The sequence below is a fragment of the Cariama cristata genome, unplaced genomic scaffold (assembly GCF_000690535.1).
Source record: "Cariama cristata isolate BGI_N322 unplaced genomic scaffold, ASM69053v1 scaffold6467, whole genome shotgun sequence".
Lineage (NCBI taxonomy): Eukaryota > Metazoa > Chordata > Aves > Cariamiformes > Cariamidae > Cariama > Cariama cristata.
This window is the reverse complement of record NW_009627027.1, coordinates 34,918-58,221: the sequence shown is the minus strand read 5'-3', so window position 1 is coordinate 58,221 and position 23,304 is coordinate 34,918. Positions and strand designations below refer to the sequence as shown.

The window sequence follows — 23,304 nt, the reverse complement described above, 5'->3', positions numbered from 1 at the left end:
ATTTCCCTGTGTAGAATGCAGATTTTTTTTGTTTTGTTTTTTAGTACAGCCAAGACCTGACCTCTTTCATTGCTTCCTAAAATACTGCAGGGCTAGTTGATCTGAAACAAACTACCTGAAGGACATAGCCTTGGTGCTCTGTAGAATGGCCTCCCCTATACCTGGTGATTGCCTTCCAGGCTTTGTGAATGCCTTTGAAAGATAAATCGTGATCTCGTGTCCAAACCTGGTATGGTACATTCTCCTTATCATCCCAAGGAGATTGGTAATGGATTTGCGCTCTGTTCTGTTGTAGGATATAGATCCTCACTGTATTCATGGAGTACTGCTTCTGGTTGAAAGAGATCTGACTTTTCGGATGGAGAAGCCACCAGCAGGACAGGTAATGGAACCATTCATCCAGGGGTTGCCGGGGAGCTCTTGATATCTTTTATTTAACTCTCCAAACAGTGAGTTCTCTGTCCACTGATGTATGTTTACTCTCACATGAAATGTCTGTAGTTGTCCTCTGTATTTTATGGTTGTGGTCTCTTACGGGTGTGGTATTTATAGGGTTGTAAAGTTTATGTGAGCTGAACAGGTCTCTGTCATGCTGTTTATTACTGAGTCCATCAGTGACATTTGCGCCATAATTATGTCAGTCTGCTGGGGCCCTCAAGACACAGGGGGTTTGTTGGGAACATGGATAGCTGTATGGAGGAGCTCTGCACAGTTAACAGTAATAGAGATGCTTTTCATGTTCTCCTGTTAACGAGGGGGGGAAATCCTTGGTCAGGAAGAGATCATGTTAGGTTAAATCCCGAACTCCATCCTTTGAAGGTACTTGTTGCTTTCCTGGATGTTGCATATCTCGTGTTTCCTCTCCTCATAGCTGCTGCTGTCAGCGGCTGAGAGACTTCTGCAAGAGGGGGAAGAGGACATGGGTATGTGTGTGAGGTTCCCTTTGCAGCTGAAATGTCTGGGAAGACTGACGGGAGGTGCTAATGGAGGAGGGAAAATCGTCACAACATCACTGAACACCCCCACTACAAGTAAATCTGCCTTGGTATTCCATAGCCGTATAAGAAATGTAGGCTCTCAGCCACTCTATGGTGAGTGAACAGAGCATCAGACTACATCATAGTCATCTCCCTCTGCTCTGCGACTGTTACAAGCTACAAGTGGACTGAAATTCTGTGCCTGCTGAAACCCAGTAGACTTCAGAGTAGGCCAGGACCTCCCTTTTGTCTCCTATTGATGAACACGTTGTAAATAGCATCAGGTTTGCTCTGTGTGTGGTGTGCTGCCCCAAAAGGCTAAAGAATAACAGATGCTATTGGTCCATTTCCTCATTGCCCCATGTGGAAGAATTTGAAGTCAGAAAGAGGCCTGCAGGCCTGTGCGTGCAGGGAGACCTACAGAAGACATTAAACACATTGAAGAAATACAAAGTGTGTAGGAGGGAACAGAGCAAAGGCTAATAAAGACACCAGCATGTGGGAATGGCCTGGTTTGGCCAAAACAGGACTGGGAGGAATTGGAAGCATCATTGCTTTTTTGTAAGGAGGTGGAAACTTGACAATGTGTCTGGGGGTGGGGGGTTAAGTGTCTGCACCTGAGTCTCTGTGTCTGGGCTGGCTTCCATGAACCTGCAGGAGTGCTTGTCTGTTTCTCTGGGTATAAAAATGCTCTGAGGTCCTACAGACTTGCAGAAGGCAAGTTATCTGTGTCAAGATCCAGGAAACACTGGAGCAAATAGCTGCTGTGATGAGTGGAGAGTTAAGGGCAGGGCAGAGGATGCTCTGTTAGACTGTTTTTCCAGGAAGTGAGATGGGGAAGCTGGGGGCTGGATTTAACCTCTCAGACTCTCCAAACAAATGCAAATGCAGGACAACGTGGGAACATATGAGGGAGTTGCTCTGCTTATGCTAAGAGGTACTGGCTATGAGGGAGTTGCTCTGCTTATACTAAGAGGTACTGGCTCTGGAGAAGGCTGGCTGCTGCCAGACTTCCATCACAGATGTTCTGCTTGGTGAAACAGCATGTTGTGGCCTGCGTTCCCTCAGGGTTCACCAGCTAAGCTGTACAGCAAGCTACTCTAAGATTGAACTGACTTTTTTCCTTCATATTGCAGTGATATTGCAGATACACACTGTGTGCCTTGTTTCTATGCAAGATAGATAAAGAAATAAAGGATGCTGTCTTTTGGTTAACCTTCCCCTCCTCCTCTAATACTCATGCCCTAATGCAAATGTGCTTTTATTTCTTCTATTCCTGTGCAGTTTGAACTTCTCACCTCCATGAAATCCCTCCATAAGCACATAGACAGCTCACAGCTGCCTCTGGAACTGGACGGGACCTTCCCTTACTGCCACCGGGACTGGTTAAGCTTCCGCATGGTGAGTAGGATGTCTTGTATTCTTTGGTATCTGAGAGAAGAAATGGCGTAGTAACAGCGTTGAAGTGAGAGGAGCCTGTCAAGAGCTGAACCTACAAGCCTTAAAAGGCAGTGGTTCCAGTAATAGCTGTGTAAGCAAATGAGTCCCTGTTATCGAAAGAATACTAGTACTGTCTTCATAAAATGGATGTACACTGTGGCCTTTTGGCATGACTGCAGGAACTAAAAGTTTAGTTTTTAACTCATCTGCCTGAACTGCATTGATTCTTCCTTCCCTTCAAAATATGGTCAAACCTGAAACAAAATTCTGTTTTCTTGTGATATACAGTGGCATTTCAGTTGTACTCAGAGACTTAAGGGCAGACGCTTCTTAAACTAATCTCAGGAGAAGGTGTTAGTATCATGTGGCCATTGAACTAACAATCAAGAGCTTGAGCATAATAAAAATAGATCTTGTTGGCTTTGGAGCCAGTTTCCCAGACCATGCTAAGAGCTCCTTAGTTAAAACTACAGTCCTTGGAGGAGTGAAACTTGGAGGTTCCTGATGGTCTGTTCCTAGGAGCATCTTTTTCCTCCTTTAGATGTAATTGACTTATTTACCAAAGTTGTCTTCAAGAACTCTTTAGAAAGCATCTAAACTAAAAATACAGAGAAGGTTCAGCCCCGGGGAGCATTGTATTCCTCTTTGCGAGCTGGCCACATAAGGCGAGGAAACGAAAGCTTCCCCATGCAGATTCTATTTAGTGAGTCTTAGTGCCAAGGTAACAGTAGGAGGCGATACTAGCAATACGTTCCTTCTCCCTGTTGTTTGGCTGCTTTGAGTATGTCTCAGTACTGATCCTGTTTGACCTTTGCGCTTTTCTTCAGAGGAGCAGTGGATCAAGACATTTACAGTGAGCCGTACTCGGATGTGGATTAGAGCCAGCCCAAGGTGCAGGGAGGCTGACCACTCACTGGAAATGTTTGAGTTAACCTAGGTTAAGCCTCAGAGATAGAAGGGCTGAAAGTGCAGCACCCAGACACAGTTTATAAAGAAGGTAGCTCTGGCAAAGGGTGCTGCGGGCACTGCTAAGCAGTGCTGCAGCCACCAATGCAGCACACACTGGTGATCTGTGGCAGGACTGCAGGTGTTGCTGGCCATGCAGCAGGGTATGTGCAGACTGCCAGAAGTCTGCGAAAGCAGCATGTGTGGCACCAATACCCAGCTCTGTGTACACTCATGCTGTGAAAGGGAGCATAAGTCCTGTGGATCACATGCTTGTTGAATCTTTAAAAGCTGTATTGAGAGATATTTGGCATGCTGAGACTAGACAGGATTAAATCTCCATAAATCTGCACACAAATTGGCTGTCTTCACGCTGAGGTTTGACTTGCTCATTCTGGTGGATGACAGAACCGTCACCTCTGCTTCTAAAAGATTCAGTGGTCTTTTGGCTCTGACCTCGCTGCCCAGAGTGCTGCAGCGTTTTGAAGCAGGTTAAGATATCAGTGATAATGCCACTGCTGGCAAGCTTCAGCAGTTAGGCTTAGCATGTGCCAAATGTTAACTTACCTTTTTCAACTTATTTTAGAACCCATTTTTTAAAACTTGCATCTAAAAGTACTAGTATGAACCTGTGCTGATGCAGTAGAGGTACAGAAGCCTCTTGGTTCCTAGGACTGAATTTGAGAATTTGGGGTTTATTTGGCAGTGAGGAAGCAGAGAAGCTTTGCAAGAGGTTATAGATTAGTTTTCTGAACGAAGTTGAGAAAAGCTTGAGAGCTGAGGTGCTCTGTTTGTGCAGAAGGGTAATTCTTGAAGGAAGGAGCATATCAGACTACTTCTTGTTTATGTCTTGCATCTTAACATGCAAAATGTTACCAACGGGAGTTAGTGTAGGAATCAAATCTGTATGGGTTGCCTATTTATACAGGGTACCCAGCATGACGATGACCCATATGCTCAACCCCTTTAGATCTGCAACTATGTGGCAAACACCATTTATTTCCTGTCTCGGTGATCTCACCTGCATCCTGCCTGCTAATCTGTCACTGCTGGGGCTGTTCCAGCCTTTCAGGGCAGACGGAGTTCAATTCAGTAAAGATTCAAACAGCTGCTTTTTTGTTTTGTTTTGAGCGTGGTTATTCTGGAATAGCTGTTTCTCCTTTCCCTGATTTCAGTGGCTAGAGGGTGGCATCTGATAGTATTTAGGCTTTATATCGCTGACTTTTTAGAAAAGTACTGTCTCATGAACCTCTATGAAATGTTTGGGGTTTTTTGTCATGTGTGTCCCGTTGCATCCCCCCACCCCAGAGGAAAGGAGGGATTTAATATTTGTCAGTAGTTTAAGGTGCTTAATTGGGGAAACTTTCCAGTTTCCTGATCTTTAACTTACGCTACTTTTAGTATGAAGAGAAATGATTTGAAGTAGAGAAATTCCAGTTACTCGTTCTATGTTTTATTCCTCCAAAACTCATGCATAGTGATTCATCTTAGTGGGAAGTTACAAGAAATGCTAGTAGTAGAAGAACGTGGGACATAAGTGGACTGATTTTCTTTTCTATAAAGCATGACCCATACAAGCCATGAGTATGCAAGTTTATAAGGTCTGCATAGAGGCCTTGGTATAGCATAATGCATCTGAAGCCTCTGATGGGCCTCTCTTTGCTGTTACAGCCTCACCGAATGGTATAATTGAACTGTTGGGTTAATGTGTTTGATCCTCTCTTGATTTCTGTACTTTTAACCTCCTGCAAGCTGAAAAGACAGCTTTCCTGTCAGCCCTGAGACAATAATCTCTGCCTTGGTCCTTTCTTCTTGTAGAAGCTGGAACATTTGCTACAAGGATGCCAAGGTGCTTGTGCCTTCCTCCAGGGAGCTATTCATAAAGTGGAACCTGCGAAATTGCCAGAAAGAGCTGAGGTAAGCATGTCCCTCACCTTGTATCACAGGTGGGCCTGGGACAGAAAAGAACAGGAGGCTGGGTAGCTGCAGAAAAGCTGTAGCTTTGAATCTGCAAGCTGTAGTAGCAAGGTATTCAGAGTGCTGTGTGTCACTGCGGAACTGTCAGGACAGCAGGACTGGTAGAAGCTAATCCAAATGAAGTGATAGAGGCTCCACTGGGTGTAGAAGCTGATTCTCTGATCCCTCAGCGTCACCTAGGAGATATCCTCTTCAGCTGTGCTTGTTGCTGATGGGTGCTCTCTCCAGCATTGGAGTGCATTCTTAGCAGCTCCACAGCTCTGTAGGTGCTACTAGCTTTGGCGTCCAGTACTGAGCAGCTGCCTCAGGCTGTGTCACACCAGGTTGGCTTCAGTGGCCTGGAATAAAGTTAGGTGACAACGTAGACAATGTTCACTGGGCCATGGCTGTGCTGTGGTTCCAGCTTTGCTGCCTCCACAGCAGAAGTCTGGAAGTGGGCAAGAAGAGGAGAGTACAAAAACTGAACCTGTGTGGTTGCAAACATTGTATTCCCCCACTCTTGAGAAGCTGCTGTACTCCTGACTTGGTAGGAAATTGCTGCCAGCTCTGCACTGAGGGTCCCAACAGTAAGGCAGTGGAAGATATCGTGGTGGCCTCTCTGGGCCTTCCTGCGTACCTGTGTATATCCACAAACCCTTCATGTGCATCTTGTCCCACAGCTTGGAGCTGTGCAGGTCCAAGCTCTAAGAACAGTAGGAAGTAACTGTGAGTGGAAAATGAGGCTGGAAAGCTTACTCTTTCTGTACTCATCAATTGGAGTATGGACAATGATAGGAATTAGGGTTCAGTTTTAGCCTGAGGGGGAAAGTATCAAGAGTGTAAGGAGTGCTGTTTATCACTTTGGACTTGGCAGGCTTGAGAGGAACAGCTGTGGGAACCAACCTCCCTCTTTCCTAGGGTAGGCCAAAGTAAGGTGTGGTTAGTGTGTGTTTTGGGTTGGGCGCTAGTTTTTTTTGCCTGTTCCCTCATTGCCTGTAGGCTGCAATAACTGCTCATCTCACTCTTGTGATCCCTCCAGGAGGCAGCTGTGCTGCTGAGGAATTACAGGCAGTTGATGAAGAACGTTCTTGAAGATGCACGACTGGTCAGGCTGCAGCTGGAGGGTGGAGCGCTTCTGGCCAGACTAAGGAAGGAGGAGTCTTGTGTCACCCTCACCCATGACTACAGGTAAGCCCCAAGAATGGGAGAAGAGGAGATGGAGATGAGTAAAAAGCAGGCACTGGGAGTCTCTGTGAGATGACCCATTGTTGGCGCAGGCTAGAGAGCAGCTTCGTGTAGCAAGGACTTTTGTTGCAAACAGCAAAGGTGAAAAGCGTAATGAATCTTACTCTTACCCTGACTAGTTCTTCCCTAGTCCAAAAAGTTGTCTGGGTGGATTCACTTAAATGGTTAAAGTTCCTTTCCCAAGCCAAATCAGACTTATCTTCTGTAGTGGAGAGAGGGCTGGGTATTTTGTGCATCTCTAAAACACAAGCCTTAATTGATGATGCCAGTGCGGAATGTTTAGGTCCAGAGCGTTATCACTGTGTGATTTACCAAGGCGCTCCTTATGCAAGGGGATTTCCAAGGACCTTAGCTGTAAGGAATGCTCTCTGGCTGAAGCAAGCTCTGATCTCCTGGCACACTGATACGATTTGCACAAACAAATATTCACTGCCCGTTTGCAGAATTGGTATGACAAGTGGGACTGAGAGACCAGCTGTTTGAAATCCCTAGGGCATTGCCCAACTCCTGTTTGTACTGTTAAAACACCTGAAGCCTATCAGTGTGTGAAGGCCTCTGTGGTATGTGCTGTGCAAACAGCAAGCTAGAAAGACAGCCCTTGCACCCAGGAGCTTCCAGCCTGAGTATGAGATAAACACTGACGTGTGGGCGCAGATGAGGGCGTAGCGGATGGCAGGGCAGCGTGGAATTGCTCCGTGCATCCGCAGCCTTGCTCTGGTTAAACTCTCTGTTGCCATTGTGAGCTGGGAGGTTTTAAGGGAGGGCATGGAGAGAAGATAACAAAATAGCTTATAGAGTATCTCACCCAAACACCAGGGAGAGAACATTTCTATTTGAAAATTCAGCAAGTGGATGATATTGCAAGTTGCTTCCCATCACTGGGAGATGGTGGGGGGGGTCGGTATTTTGGTGCAGAGTGAGAGGGGAGTGTGGGGACAGGCTGTGTAACTGTTTCTTTTCCCTGCTTGCTGTGACTCCCATGGATAGCTCTGGCAGGCTGTGCAGACAGGATTCTCTTGCTGAACTGGTGAAGTACTCTTGATGCAGTTTTGGGTAGAATTAGTGTAGTGTACCCTTTCCATTCTGACGTGATGTGAGAAGCACATATAACGTGAGTAGTTGTGTTTGTTTTGGTTTTTTTGTATTTATTTTGAGTAACACACAGCAACTTTAGAGTCCTACGAGAATGGGGAGAATGTGCATGCTTTTTATGTTTTGTTTTGGTTTTAAGCTAAGCCTATGTTCTTGTGCAGGGAAATGATCAACTTTGAAACCTGATCTGACAGAGCCCCTAAGGATAATTTACTGCTTTGATTACCTTAGCAAGGGCAGGGGTGGGGGATACACACATAATTCTTTGATTGCACAGTGTTTGAGCGCATGCTGAGACCGTATAGCATGTTCTCTGTTGAATTCAGGTTATATTCATTGCCTGCCGGTATGAATGGCGAGTGTATGCTACAGGTCGAATATATGTAGCCTTTTCCAGTCTGAGGAACATAAATGAATATAGTGGGGAAAAAGTTAGTCCTCTTCTAGCTTGTGGAGTAGTTGCAGAACCTAAAACTCATGCAGTAGTTTAATTGAGGAAATGCCTGCTTGTCATGCATCATGGGGCAGAGGACTAAAGAAGTCCACTCCTCCTTGTTCCAGGATCTTTTTAAATGCTGAAAAATCTCTATCACTTTTTCAGAGAAGTCTGTATAAGGCACTGTTCTTTTTAGATCCTCCACGGCTCTGCACTTGCTCCTTGTCTCCAAACTAGTGTGCAGATATTAAGGGTTCTGAGCTCTGCTAACCCTGTAAAGGCTCCTATGGTTCTGATTGTCAAAGGCTTCTTTGACAGGTAGGATCAAAGCAGGATAGGGACAAAATATTGTAGTTGACCTACTCCGCTAGTAGCTTGGCTATCGATGGCTATTGATGTATGTTGGTCCAGTATTAGATTTCTGACCGGTGATGTGTGAAAATGGAACAGGACTGGTTGTGTCTGTGCACTCAGCAGAGCCTGTTGTACTGCTTTTCTGAACTATGAATTGGAAAATCTTGATCAATGTTTAACAGTCTTTAATTCCACACCCACTTCCCCAGTACTTGAAATCGAATTATTTACAAAAGCAAGTGAAATGGCTTTACCCTTCTGAGCTGCCTTTTGACTCTTTTGTTAATCACACGTCCCATTGTTTTAGTTTTTTCTTCTCTCTTGAGGTGCAAAAGTCTGATGAAGCAGAGACTCGTGGCTGCCAAGAGTTCTTAGTCAGAAATTAAGGCCAGCTGTGAACAGGTTACTGTCAAAATGTGCAAGAATTACACATAAATAGAGGAAAAAAATTTAAGAGCAGTTTTTCTGGACTCTTAGCTCCACTTTAATTAAAATATACCAACCGAAAGTGCAGAACTAAAGGTAAACCCCATGATTTTTCTTAAGAGGCATAAAGAAGACAAGCCCAGCTGCACTGCCACCTTGGGCTTAAATAAGCAAGAGATTGACTTGCTTTTTTTGCAGAGGACATGTTTTGCCCGCTCTCACAGCTGACTTTCTTGCTAGTTTGTGTCTTCATGTAGCAAAAAAGAATACCAGGAGGTGGTACGAATAGAGATGGACAAACCCGTCTGAAAACGCTTGACTGCAGGTTAGAGATAATATGCTAAAATAGGCAAGGAAGCGGACTGGTGCTCTGTGCAGTCAGATGTTATCTGTCAAATACCTTTCGGGAGCACACTGCAAACAGGACGTGCTTTAGTCTTTGTTTAGCAATGAAACTCTTCCCTTGGGGTTGGTTTTGGCATGTTTCCCTGCTCTGCCCTCCTGGAGAGCTGAGATGCCCTTTGGAGTGTTTCATGACACAGAGCAGTGGGATCTCATTGCTGCTCAGGTCTGACCCAGGCTTTGCGAGGGTTTACTAAGCCAGTGACACAACTCCTTTCCTGCAGAAATTGAACTCATCCCATCAGAGATGTGGTCAGGCGGAGAGTTGCATTGTGGTACATCCATTTGTTTCTCTGACAGATGCTTTAAAAGCCTCCGGGAGTCATTCCTGGATGGTCCCATCCTGAGAGATGCTGTAGCACCACAGCAGTGGCTTTGGTTGGTAGCTGTGCTCGCTCTCTGTTCCAAATGCGAGCTGATCAAGAGTCTCCATACTCCTTTCTCCACCAAGTAAGCTGTAAAAGATAGTCTTGCCCGTCCAACTGCTTATCAACAAAGGGAAAGACAGACTTCTCCAAGCAGTCTTTCTGGATCTCAGCCTTTTCCCAACTTAGAAAGGAGGAGCTCTGTTACAGAATAAACATCCTGCAGGCCGGATCCATCACAGGGAATTGGCTAAGGATGATGCGATGTGCTCACCTGGTCCCACACCGCTCTCCCACCTCCAGGAAGACCAGGCTGAACTTGGCCTAGAGTTGGCTTGGGTGTGGTACTGATGAGCCAGTATCTTTCTGGTTCCTCTTTAAGTGCTGTAATGATAGCTTCAGCACAGGCTGGCCACCCAAAGGTGCAGGTGGACTGCTGAAGGCAGCATTGCCACTTAGCCATTGTTGCTGGAGCTGGCTGGCTTTAGAGCCAGCACATTTGCCTTCACACCATCTGCTGTCCTGAAGGCTCAGTGCTTCTCCAGGTCTGTTAGCCGAAAGCTTCCAGGTTTTGCTGTCCCAGTCTTTCTGGGGATTGAAATGCAGAGCTATTAGCCTAGCTGAAGTTCCTGTTGGTAAGTGTGGACAAATGCCACGGAGACATCCATCGCTTTAATGCTATTAACACTTACTTTTGCACTTTTGGACAGGAAATTTTTTATAAACACAATTTTTTTTAATAAGTTACATAGAGTTGACTAGGAGGTGTATTGTTGGATTCTGGATATTTAGTGTGTTAATCAACCAACCTGTGGCTTGCAGGCAGCTCGCTAAGCCTGTTGTGGAAGGTGGACTAATGCATTGCTTATTTGGTGGTGGATTTTGCAGACTTCTTTAGGCTTTTGCTGGAAGTGTCAGAAAAGCTGCCAGAAGCCAGGCAGCAGCAGTGGGAGCTCTTACTAAAGTGAGGCAGTTGCATGGGGCTGGGCAGCAAGGCAGGGAGACTTTTAACCTGGTCTTTAGCCAGATGTTTTCCACTGTTCTCATTATTGCTGCTCTTCCAGCATAGCCAAGAGCTGGGAATGCTTCCCTAGACAAAGTGTCCAGTGATGCCTTTTGTCCTGTAGATACGCTATGAGTCAGAAGTGGAGTAAAGAAGATATAAACATTTTATGTTAACATAAAGATGCTTTATACTAGTTGAACCAGAATGCGCCTGGCACATGCCTGGCTCTACCAGCAAACTTCTGTTCTCAGCGTGGCATGGGAGTGGGATTGCATCATGCTCTGCATGTTGGTGGGGAGGACAGCCATAAGACTAGATGTGGGAGCTGCAAGAAAGAGAAGAACTTCAGATAGTGAAGGAATGGAATGACCAGGTTGGGTGCTGGACTCTGCAACATGGAACCAGAAAAAGCATAATCTCTTCCCCCAAGCTCCTCATCTGAAAAGAATTTGTGCTTGCAAGCTGTGAATAAGCAGCTTATAAATAGATGGAGGAGTGAATTCTCCTTTTGTTTGCAGAAGGCAGTAGAGTTAGTCTCTGTACTTTGAGGGTGGAGTGGCTAGAGCCAAGAGCTGGTTTTACGAGCTGGCTATTTTTGGTGTGGCTTGGTGATCTGGTTGGAAGGCCTGGGTGGGGACCTGAGCTGAGCAGAGGTAATGGGCAGTGCGGAGCAGACTTCCTGAGCAGCAGCTGCCAGGTTCCTGATGCTGGACCTGACTCAATTACAGCAACAAAGAGGGTGATCCTATGGCTAACAGCCTCCACCATTCTTGTGCCTGGCTTCCACACACAGTATTGAGGCACTAGGCCTGCTTGAAGCTGTGGCCAGTTAATGAAGCAGTGGGTTACAGCTGTGTGGTGCAGTAGGAGCTAATGTTTGTGGGTCCTGAGCAAGACTCCTGTTAGTAGCAACTCCTGGGATGCTCCAAGGCAGGCATGTGCCACTCTGTAGTGGTGTACGAGCTCCTTTTGGCAGAAGTAAACTTGGATAATGTGCTGGCCCTCAAGGGCTTCAGGAGGGACTGCATGAGCACTCTCTGAAGTTCTGTCTGTCTGGGGTAGAGGCAGAGAGGCTAAGCCAATCATCCAAAATGTGGAACAAGTTGGGGGCAAGGGTAGAGGGGAGACAGGTATCTGGTGTGTATGTCCTAGTCTGGGGACACTGGGGTGGCTGGCATTCTTGATTTGGAAGGTAAAAGGTGTGCGTCTGCAGGCTGACAGCTGCTGCCATATGCTGGTGGTCATAGCCAGGCAACCTACGTTGGGAAATCCTTCCTGGAGGTATTATTGTCTTCTACCGTACCCTTTCTGCTTTAGAGATGTGTTTGTTTCTGTCAGTGCTGTAGCCAGTTTGATGGTCGCTCCTCTGCGTGTGTGTATGTGCTCCACAAGACAGCAGTCCTTGTGTCCCTCTCATTGATGCCATTTTCCTGGTTTGCTTGACTCGTGCTTGCTTATCTTCCTGCCTCTCTGGGAGCTTTGGGAACCTCTCATGCTACCACTTGCCATAGTGCACATTCCTGACTTGGTCTGCCAGAAGCACCTTTCATCGGTGGATGTCCTTTGCACATTTCTCCTGTGGACCTAATCCTAAAACTTTCATCTCTTGGTTAGGACAAGCTCTCAGTATACTTTGAACCAAGAAGTAAAAACATGCTTAAATCCTGACCTCGAAGATTGGCAGCTTTCTGCCATGAGACGCCTCTGCGCTGTTGCTGGTGACATAGAAGATGCTGACAAACGCTAAAGCTTTGGCCCTTAGCAGTGCATGGGTGGCAGTGCTCTTCCATGGTCTTATTTGTTTGTGTCAGGTGGAGGGAGGAGCGCATGGCGACATTTCTATCCAAACACATACCCTGCTGCTTGGTATTCATTTTCGTTACAGTCTAACCTGTTCCCTCTGTTTGCGTGGTGGTTTTAGCCTGCTAAAAAGCACTTACACTCGCATTAAACAAACCTCGTTGCTCTGCACATAAAGGAGTGTGGGGCCATTGTCGTTCTGAGTGTATGAGGTGCTGTGTGGAGCCAGTTGTGGCATTTGCAGAGAGGTAAAAGATCGCCGAGTTCTGTCTAGGTAAGTTTTCATTGTTCCTTTAGGCTTTTCATGAGGTGATCCCTCTCAGTTCCCTTTCTGCTGTTTATTTTCTGCTGTCATATGTCCTAAATCTTCCTGGATTCAGTGGGAATTTACCCAGAAGACTCTGATTTTGCTTGTTCTTGTTCGCAATGTTTGTCACGCCAACAGGGCGTTAGGTAATTAATGACACACTGTGTGTTTTATCTGTTTAAAAATATTATGGAAAAAATTGCAAAAAGTTTCCAGTATAGGATGTTAGCTGAACTGCCTGAAGTTCCTGGCTCAGCCCAGATGATCCCACAAGCACTGTTTTTTATATGGCTAAGTTGAGGTAGATGTTTCTGTCACTGGGGTAGTTAATAGCACAGTCACTGCTATTATATGTATTGTAAACATTGGAAGGATGTATCAGGGAAACGGATAGGTGGATTTAAATGATGGTGGGTTTATATTTGAGCAGGGCATCTTGAAACCCTGGTGGTCCTAACTCCAGGAACACAACTGTTAGCCTAGTGCAGTCGACCTAGATAACAAGCATAAACATAAATAGGTTAATGTACATGGGACAAAGTTTGGAGGTAGAAGCTGTTTACAACTGGTAGAAAACCACAGTTTGATGCTTGGTGTTCCCAGAATGGTGTTTCCACATCCTATCTCAGGCTCCACTGCAGGGTGAGCTTTCCCCATAAGTAGGCTACTTGTTAGTTTGGGATTTCTTATAATATTTTTTTTTCCAGTCAGTTTTATGGATCTTACTGGGATTTAAAATCAGCCAGAGTCTGAACACAGTTTTATTGTAACTGAATGCAAACCAGGCTGGGGAAAGAATCAAAGGTCGCAGCTTGGGGCTGCACTTGGACACTTGTTTAACTGTATGCATCAATCCCTTTGCTTTTAAAGGGACTTCAGAGTATATTTCTGCTAAAAACATCTTTAAATGGACTGTCTTCAGAAGAGAATTATCTCAGCAATTATGGTCTGCGGTGTGTTGTATTAATTGGATGGGTTGCTCCCAGTGCATGTGCGTCTCGGGTAACCTAGTGAGGAGGGACTCGGTCGGGTCTGTGGTCTCAGCTAGATCCACTGTTCCCATCATGAACAGGAATGTTGAGTCCCATATGAATCCCATTCCAATGTGAATCCCATCCCACAGGCACCCCCAAACTTGGCATTTGAACTCTGTGCCTTTGTAAGGACACTTCAGGGTTCTAAAAACTGTACCCAGTTCCTCAAATACTTTTATGAGGTATTTAAAACCACTGTGCCTATTTGTGTGCTTGCAGAGAATAATTACAGTTTATTTGGCAATATCTGCATTAGCTTCACCGTGGCCAGTTTGAATTTTAACCTCAGTTGCATGTGAAGTTTTCAGCTTGAAGAGCAGGAGTGTGCATTTGAGGTTGACCTCCATTTATAGGATCATTACAAATGTGGCAGTTAGGTAGGTTGCTACCAAAATGCATTAATGACCAAGAATTGCTCTAACGCGTTTCTCTTCCTGCAAAATAGCCCCCAGGCACACAGGACTTTCCCTGCAAAGCTGAAAGGATCTTTTCCTGAAGCATTTCTCAGGATGTTTCAATGGTTTGTAACCAGGGTATTAGTGCAGATAATCTGGGTGATGTCCCTGGACTAAGCCATCCTTCAGATTTCCTGGTTGCCAGATCCTATTCATTTTCTGCCAAAACCTGTAGAGACATCCACAAGGGAAGTTCAGCACCAGGAGTGGAAGGCTGGATGAGGCTAATGTTGTAACATCTGACTGTGTTTCTTCTAAATTACAGTATGATCTGGGAGATCTGATTTTCCAGGGCAAGTTAGCTGCAATATACTTGCCTAACAACCATCAAATACACTAGCAAAAGGCAGTATGTCTTGTGTTCCTTCCATCTGTGAATTTGTGCTGTTTTAAAATTGACCAAGATTAGTCAGAGGATGAGCTCTGATTTTAGCCATCGCTTTAGATCTGTTGTTCTTGCTGTTCGTTAAAGCAATTTTTCAAGGGACAGACAATAAGTTGCAGAATAGTAATGGTTCTGCTGCTTCCCTCCCTGTGCTCTTCTATTTGTGTCTCACTGGCATCGGCATGCAGGGCTCGTGCAGCACCTATTTTTGCAAGCCTGCTGGATGCCTGCTTTTCTGAGCCATCTATTTTCAAAAACAAATCAGGTATTTTTGCTTTGAAAACTAAAGTGTAACTCTCCAAGGCTAGCTTTTCTTGAAGGATGGATTCAGACAGAAATGGTCTTTCTAAATTACAGGTTTAAAATTACCCTACCATTATACAACTGTTTGGCACTTCTCCAGAAAACTGAAGACGTTTGGAACCTTTTCCACTGAAACGATAATTGCTCAATGAAAACAGGATTTGGGGAAACATAAACTGACATCAAGCTACTCCTTTTTGCTATAAATTATATTGACTCTGCACTATTGCAAAATTACTTTGGATGATTTGACCATGGAAGAATGTAGTGAAAGACTCTTATTACCACACTCACATGTGCAGGGAAATTGCTATGCATCCAAACAAATCTAAGCTTAGATGAGACTTTCCACTGACTTCAAACAACTCTCTGCTTTTCTTCTTCAGAGTTGTGCAGGCCTCTCTTAAAATATCTTTAAGGTGCTTAACAACCAGGTATTTCCCTTTGTGTGGCAGGATGGAAGTCACTTTTTCTTCTTCCACCAAATTTTCAGTATTTGCTTTGTTTACTCCAAGCTGCCTTGAAAGGACAGGAATGAAAAACTGCCAAGTCTGACTCTGCAAAAGAAATAATTGTTTACGCAGTGTATCATTTTCCCATGAAACTCCCTGTTGCAGGATATCATTGAGTTTACTAGAAATGATTTAGGAAGAAGTTTTTAAGAAGTATGTTGGCAAATGGATGGGCATGTGTAGATAGGTAAACAGACGTACAGAGATTTGGGAGAATGCAATTAATGCCCAATGGATAGTTTTGGTGAGCACTGGAAGTGACCAAGCGAATTGGAAAAAACCAAACTTTTCCATGGACTGTGAGCGATTTCTTTCTTTAGCTCAGTTTGCCTACCTACGTTATACTACAGGGTGGAAAGGGTTATATTTTCTTCTGTGTAAGAGAGTAAAAGATGGATGTTAGTCAGAGAGCCTGTCAGGCTGGTAAAAGTAAACTGTCAAGAGCTGACAACATATGAATGGAGTTACCTTGGAGATGCAACGTTGGGCTTTTAATGAATGCCTGCCAAGCAAGGCAGAATGTGTGAAAACAGCATGGCTGGACCTTGAAACAAAGGACTGGGATACTGGAGGAACTTGGTGGAGGAGGAGGAGGAAGGATGGTGTAGGATGGACCTGAAGTCCCTCTGGGGCTCTGAGCCCAGAGGAGCCATTTGGAAACTTTTTTTTCCTGAGTGGCTTGTGTGCAGTCACTCAACAAACCATTGGCAGGACCCAGAGATGAAGCAGCCTTTGGGTGTTGGGTTGTGCCCTGTTAAGTGTATCAGTAGCCTGCTTGCAAGCGTTCACAGAAAACACAATGACTTAAATGACAAGAGTTAAGGGATTTTAGATAATGCTATATACCCTAAACAGCCCAACTTACAGATAAAAACAAGAGCTAATTTCCATCCCTCTTACCTGAAATGAATTCTCTGTCCGGTCCCTGCTTATAGTATAAACTCTGAAATGCATCCTAGGCTGACTCTGGGTAGGTGTGCCTGTGGCTCAGTAAAGCGCAGGTTTTCCATGTGTACATTTAGGAACAGGATGTCACTTCTAGTAACCATTGAATCAGCTGAGATAGAGGGAAGATGACTGAGTATCTGTAGACGTGCATAGATGCTGCATTAGCCTCTGAGACATGGATTATATCCAATGGTGCAGAAGGCTGAGTGCTCACTTCTGAATTGGAGACTCTAGCTTGGTTCTTCCCTTCTGCTTTCTGCAAATGCAAGGGAAGTTTAGTCCGATTGAGATCTTCACAGTCTGGCTCTTTATTTTTCTAATATTTCCAATAATATGGGATAATTTCTGCTGTGGAAGGAACACATGTGGGGCCAGAAGAGCATGGTTTGGGGTGGATTTTTTTTTTTTTTTTTTTTTCAGTCCTTCAGCTCAGCCAGAAGCAGTTCATCCAAGCCCCTTCTCCTGAAGTGGGTTCCTCAGGGCTCGGTGAGTGGGGCCAGCAGGAGTATTTTATTACTGCATTTTTGAACCTGACTTTCCCTGGAGTGGTTTGCTGATCATAAGGCCAGTACTGGTCTCAAGTACGCTCCAGGAGTCCGATCTTGTCCATGATGGCACAGCGAATTTGCCTCTTTACGCAGTGAGTTTGTGATAGGCCTATTTCTGTTTATAAAAAAAACCCCAAAACTTAAAACATGTTTGTTTTGTAATAATTTCCTGTCTGTCTACCTTGAGGGTGATTTTTCCTGTAGTTGCAGTGTTGTCTTCAGGAAAGCCCATGTTTTGTGACTTTGGGAAATGTGCTGTCTGCCATGTGGGAATCTGTAGTATTTACAGCCTTGCAGCCCAGGTTGTGACTGACTCCTGTCAAGGAAAACTACTCAAATTTGAGACACCTGGGGTCCTGTTCCTTCCATCAGGTATGGAAAGGAGTGGAGTGGGACTCCCTGGCTCCCTTCCCCTATATCAGATCACACTCTGTGCTAGGTCAGCCAATGCAAGAGCTTGGAACTCTTGTTTCAAGTTGCTACGCCATAAGGTTACTGTCTTGCGATATATTGTTAAGTGTTGAAACCATGCATGCTTTCCTTATCATGGGCTTGAGTCGACGTAAGGACTCCCATTACAGAAAGGTCTAGCAGGTCAATCTAGCTTGTTGATGAGTGCCATCAAAGAAGTAGCGTCAACGCCAAAGTGATTTCCATAGAAGCTCAGAGAAAGTTTGGAAAAATATTTTTGCCTCACGAGAGGATAATTGCAAATGTTTACACATAACAGCCTGTGATGTCTGAAGTTATAGGTGCTCACTTGTCTGTGCTGGTGGGAGGAAGAGCATTTGGTGTATCGGTGTGCTTTCCTGAGTGGATGAGAACATTCATGCCATCAGGGACTTCAGACCCATGGGAGTAAGACTGAAGAGTGTCTGCCTGTCTAGCCATCAGTATGCTGGAGCCTTATTCAGAAACTAGGACCTGACAGATAAGCTCTGCTGCACAAAACCTAACAGCATTAATGTTATTGCCAAGTATAACTTCCAGCGATCTTCCAAACTGTTTCTCATTAGCTGTCCTAGCTGTGTCACTGCTGCTGACGGGAACTGGCCTTGACAACCTACTCTGTAAACACACTTTCCAGAGCTCAGCTTGGACAGTGGTTATGGTTCTGCTGCTGCAAGTCTCCTGGGTTGGATCTGGGTCCATCCCTAGGAAAGGATTACAAAACAGAAGGCTCATATCATCACTGTTTGTTTATGGTGGTTTTGGGAAACGTGGGAGCAGCGTTACAGCTAGGATCTTTCCATTGAAGCTGGCAGATTCTCTGTAGAGAACCTGTCTCCTCTGCACTGCAGTAGCACTGATCTTGGTCCAGAAACAATTTGGGTATTTTTGGCTGCACTTTGGAGAAATTCATTCAGTCTAATGGCATTTTGAAGAGGAAAAACAAAAGTATCTAAGAGCCTGAGGTTTGAGAAGTTGGCTGTTGCACACTGGGTGGAATCCTGAATGGAAAAATCCTGTGGATTTCTGCTATGCAGACCTAGTTGTCCAAACTTATTGCACTACCTCATGTCAATTAAGTGCTATCTAAAAACTACAGGATGGGTGCCACTAAATGCTCACATTCAGTTGCATTTTGTAGGTTCAAGATTGCCTGTAACCCAAGACAGAAATAAACTTGTATGCTGAATTGCTTGTATTAATTTCCTTTAGCAAAGCTTTCAGAGTTTTATTAGCTGTGTATTTCACAAGTGCTTTGGATAATTTTGATAATACGGTAAAAAAGCCATGCTCTCATAAGCCAGAAGGTTGTAAGACAATTACAAAATGAAAGATGGTTTAGGGTGAGTACAGGAGATGGCCAGGCAGCTGAACATGCCAGAGTAGAGCACAGCAGAAGGAGGCTGTAGTATTTTGTTGTAGGTGTCCATTGAGCCCATACTTGTAAAAGCAGGGGAAATCTAGAAGCAGAAGAAATATAAGAAAGAGAGAATAAGCTTGAATGCTGTTCTGTCTCCTGGATCTTGTCTATAACTCACCCAAACCTGTGCTGGAGAGATGTTGCACACATCTGAAAGCAACTTGCTAACGTTCATGATCTTACAAGGATGTGCTGAGTCCCTGGCTCCAGCATCCAGGGGCACTGGGCTCCAGCCTGAACCTCTCTGTCCCTGCCTGTGCACGGAGGATCTTAACTTCTGCTGTGGCCAGGCTGGCAGGGAGAGTGCTGCCTGGTGTTGCCTGTTGGGCTTTGGTCAGCACAGCTGCCTGTGGAAGACAGGGAGCTCTGTCTATGAATCTTCCCAGCAAAACATTGTAAAATACCATTTCTCTTGGCGCTGGGATGCTGTATGCTTTGCATTTTTGTTTGGCCAGTGGAAAACCTGAGTGAGTGGGGCATTGGGTGCTTTATATTTTTATTGCCACACAGGAAAGATATTCTTCCTAGTGATTGCTTATTTACTTATTTATATAAAATTCAATGGTGATTTTAGACACTGAGATTGCCTGACTCTGTTTTGTGAAAGCCCATTGATGCAATAATCTGTGTTTATGAAAAGCTGAGTATCCTATCTGGAAACGTGACAAGTAAAGTAAATTTTGTAAGGAGCCTGGCTGGGAGGAAATGCTCTTGTCCTTCCTGCCAGGTTGTCTGCATTGGGATCAGAGCGGTGAATCACGGGAATGTGCAGGGAGCAGCATTATTCTCCTTCTGTTCTCCGTATGGAGATGGCCATTAGGGTCCCACCGGGAGGGTGACTGAAGCGCTGCTGTTAGCCAGGTCATGTTTGCATGAAGTGCTGGGGGAAGGACCTAATGCAAAACCTCTGACCAGACTTGTGTCCCCTTCCAGAGACGCACTTGATGCTGCCACTGTACTTTATAATCGAGTTGATGAGGGTGTTCACCGACTGGTGATGCTGTCAAACAAACGCATCCAGGAACTGGAGCTGGTGATGGAGTTTGAGAAAGTGGAAGAGTGTTTTAAGGAGGTAAGGCCGGTCTGTCAGTTCCAGCGACTGCCTGCTGCCACCCTCTGACTGTGTGTCCCACAGCAGGTACTGGACCTGCTGATCTCTTTTGTGAAGGTGTAGGATGATGCCTGTAGACCCTTAAAAAGAACAACTGAACATAAGAATTTGAGGTAGATTTATTTTTTTTTCAGATATGCTGAGAAACAAGCCACTGTTTTGCCTGGTATCTTGTGATGCCAAGTAAAAGTCTCCTGTCTGTTCTCTAGGTATGGATCAGTCAAACCCCATAAACATCTGTGATGTTTTGCCATACTTAAAGACCACAGTGTAGTGGCTCATTGGTAAGCAGTACACTTAGAGGTGGGCTGTCTTTTCACACTGGTCAGCAAAAGTACCCTCCCAGCAAGACTCTTGAGGAGCCATTCTTCATGCTCTACCTTGAGAAGCAGCAGAGTGATGGCAACCAGCTGATGATGAGTCTGCGTTTCCCCTCTGCACTGTAGATCCTGCAGGGTTTGCCTACATACTGCTGCCGAATGAGCCACACGTTGCATACACCATGCTAACTGCCCATCCCTGCTGTGTACTCTGTGGTTTAGATTCCTGTACAGTGCTCAGCTCCCTGCTATCTTATAAGCCCCAGGCACACTCCTTCCCCTCTGGGTGCAGCCCCGGGCACACTCCTTTTGCCTTTGGGTGCAGCCCTATATACAGTCTCCAGATAGGGGAACAGCCTCTTGCCCTTAGCCCAAAAACCTTGCTCAGCCCCCTCACCCCCCCTGCACTTTGGTGGGAGCTTAAACTTCCCTTCATATGGTTCTCACTGAAACTCTTTACAGCCATGGGATAACTGAAGCAAACAGGCACTGGCTTTCAGAAAGACCTTTGAAACTCATAGCCATGTAGATAGAGAACCTTAAAAGCCATAAAGTAGCTCAGGCTGTCTGAGCGTCCTATGAGATCTGATCGGTTCTTTCCGTGTTGCAGATCCCTAAGCCTGAACTCAGCCTCTAGAATATGGAGTCATGTAGTCTCCTTTGCTGTAACCCATCAACAATGAGAAGTTTTATGTATCATTTATTACCCTGTGTGTGTGAAAGGTGGTGTGCTATTTGGAGCTCACCTTAGGAACCTGCATCCTTAAAGATCAGTACTAGGACCAGTTTTCAACATTACTCTTCTAGGATTCTGGTCTCTTCTCTTCTGGAGAGAACTGGATTTGCAAAGGAGTCTGTAACCTACTTGTTTTCACAGGCCGAGGTGTATCCAAGAGTTTAATGACTTCCCATTTGGAGGTAGACACTCGGGCGCCATGCACTATGTGTTCAGGACAAGAAGTGTGATGCAAGAACCTAGTAAAGACTCCTTTAAACACACAGGTTCCTAATATCAAACAGAAAGGAAAAAAGACACAGACACAGGCTCTGCAACCTGTCCTTGCTTTAAGCTGAACTTTTTTTTGATTGAATTGAGCAAAACTGACTACTCCCAGCTTACTCTGCTTGCAGATCACCAATGGTGGCAGCAGCTGCTCCTGCTTTTAAGCCTGCCTAGGAACTCTAGACAGCAGCGGTGTGCCCCTGTGCAGTATGGGTCATAACCTGGGAACCCATTCCCATCTCCTCTTGCCAATGGGCTTTTTCACTAAGCATGGATGCTCCCTCAGTCCACAAGACTAGGACTTTGTCCTTGACTGTGGAGTTGAGTTGGAATATGGATTTAGATGATTCAGGAAAACAGGATGTATAGGCATTGGGAAACATTTAGTCTGTCCCTTCCCCCAGGTGCAGCTATGCCTGAAGCATTGCAGACAAGTTTCCTAGCCTGTTTTTAAAACCCACTGTTGATGGAGATGCTGTGTTATCCTGCCTGGCCTCCTGTGTCTGCTTTGCTTTTAGGACTTTCTTGTTAGTTTATTCGCTACCCATGTTTGAGGATATAGGCTTGTAACTGCGGGAGTGGCTGGGCTCTGTTGAGGAACCTGCAGCTACTGCGTGGCTCTGTGGCGAGCTGCCTTCAGAAAACCAGTAGCTGAGGGTCCCAGAGAACCGTGAAACGTTGCAGGTGGGGAGAAATCTGTCATTACATTCACACTGACATGGTTCATGTCCTGCCAGTCAGAAAAGGGAAGCGATGTAGGAAATCTGGCAGCAGGGAGATTTTATCCCACTTGGAGGTAACAATAATAGGGGTACCAGGCCAGCTTGCAGGTTGCAGAGCTTGCATTAGACCATGGCTCATCCACGACAGCCCAAGCAGCTACTTGCCCTGTTTATGCCTAAGGCTAGTGAGCAATAGCACAGCCTTGCAATCGCTTGGTAACCTGAAGTGGAAAAACTCCTAGCAGGAGGCTCAGACTGAAATGTCAGAATGGGGAGAGAAGTGTACATGCACATTCTTTCCAGTAATGAAATGACCAGCGTTATGAGAGCAGTTCCTTGCCCTTTCCACATAAAGGTCTACCTTGGTGAGTAGCACAGGGTGACTAATAGTGGAGCTTTTACCTTTTCTCTTAGGTCAGCAATTGGATCGAGAATGTTGGCAGAAAACGGCTAAAGGAAACGATTCACCTGGATGATTCTTTGGAGATGCTGCTTCAAGCACAAAAGCAGTTCAGGGAGTTTGATCTTGTTGCCAGTGTAAGTGTTGTCTGATTGGAAAAATGTATTCTCCAGTGTCTGAGGTGGTAGCATATGTGCCTTGCACATGCTCAGCCAAACCCATGATGCTAAGATGGCACTGGTTAGAGGGTTCATCACCAAGGTGTGTGTCATTCCTTCACACTACTTAGCTTCCCTGCTCTCCTCTTGTAGACAAAGCCACCAGCTCAATGCCTTAATAGATGATATTTGCCATTCTTGAGGAAAACAACTATTGTGATGGAAGACGGATATTTTTTTTTGTTACTCCCTTGATGTGTTTGTAACTCTGCTTTTTGGTGTTTTTTATTTCCATCCCAATTGACCTGTAGCCTTGCTGTGTAGGCCTTCACAGGCTGCTGTGTGGCTAATGTAAATCATAAAAGAGGTCAGGGCTCCAGAACTCTGCTCTAAACAAGTACACCCCTGCTCGTATGATTTGAACCTTAAAAACCAGTTTAACAGCCCTAGCTGTTACTGACCTTGAAGACTATCTACTGTCCGTGTCAGGTCTCTCTCCTCATACGCAATCCCGCTTTGCCTTCAGGAATATTGCAGAAGAGGGCAGGAAGCACTAAAGAAGATGGATCGATGGGAAGACTTTTCCTCTGTGGATGTGCATTCTTACAAAGTAAAGCTGCAGACCTACAGAGATCAACTGGAGGAGTTCTGCACTCAACTGGATGAAAACAGGCACCGAATCTGTGAGACGGTCAGGCTGTATGAATTCTTTGACAAGGTAAGACAAGGCATCTGCTGCACAGAGGAGGGTGTAAAAAGCCTGCTCGGACTCAGTCCAGAGCTT

The 23,304-nt window shown here is 45.2% G+C and overlaps 1 protein-coding gene across 1 annotated transcript in view; it reads left to right on the top strand.

Annotated features, from left to right (window-relative positions):
* LOC104164833 (pleckstrin homology domain-containing family G member 4B-like) overlaps window positions 1-23,304 on the top strand; it is a gene marked incomplete at both ends in the record, with an annotated part of 72,281 nt that overhangs the window by 25,437 nt on the left and 23,540 nt on the right. Inside the window, 7 exons of the mRNA XM_009704287.1 lie at window positions 296-382; window positions 2,262-2,378; window positions 5,181-5,279; window positions 6,358-6,506; window positions 19,740-19,878; window positions 22,377-22,499; window positions 23,047-23,238. Of these exons, the coding sequence (XP_009702589.1) occupies window positions 296-382; window positions 2,262-2,378; window positions 5,181-5,279; window positions 6,358-6,506; window positions 19,740-19,878; window positions 22,377-22,499; window positions 23,047-23,238 (906 nt within the window). The remainder of the gene's footprint in view (window positions 1-295; window positions 383-2,261; window positions 2,379-5,180; window positions 5,280-6,357; window positions 6,507-19,739; window positions 19,879-22,376; window positions 22,500-23,046; window positions 23,239-23,304) is intronic.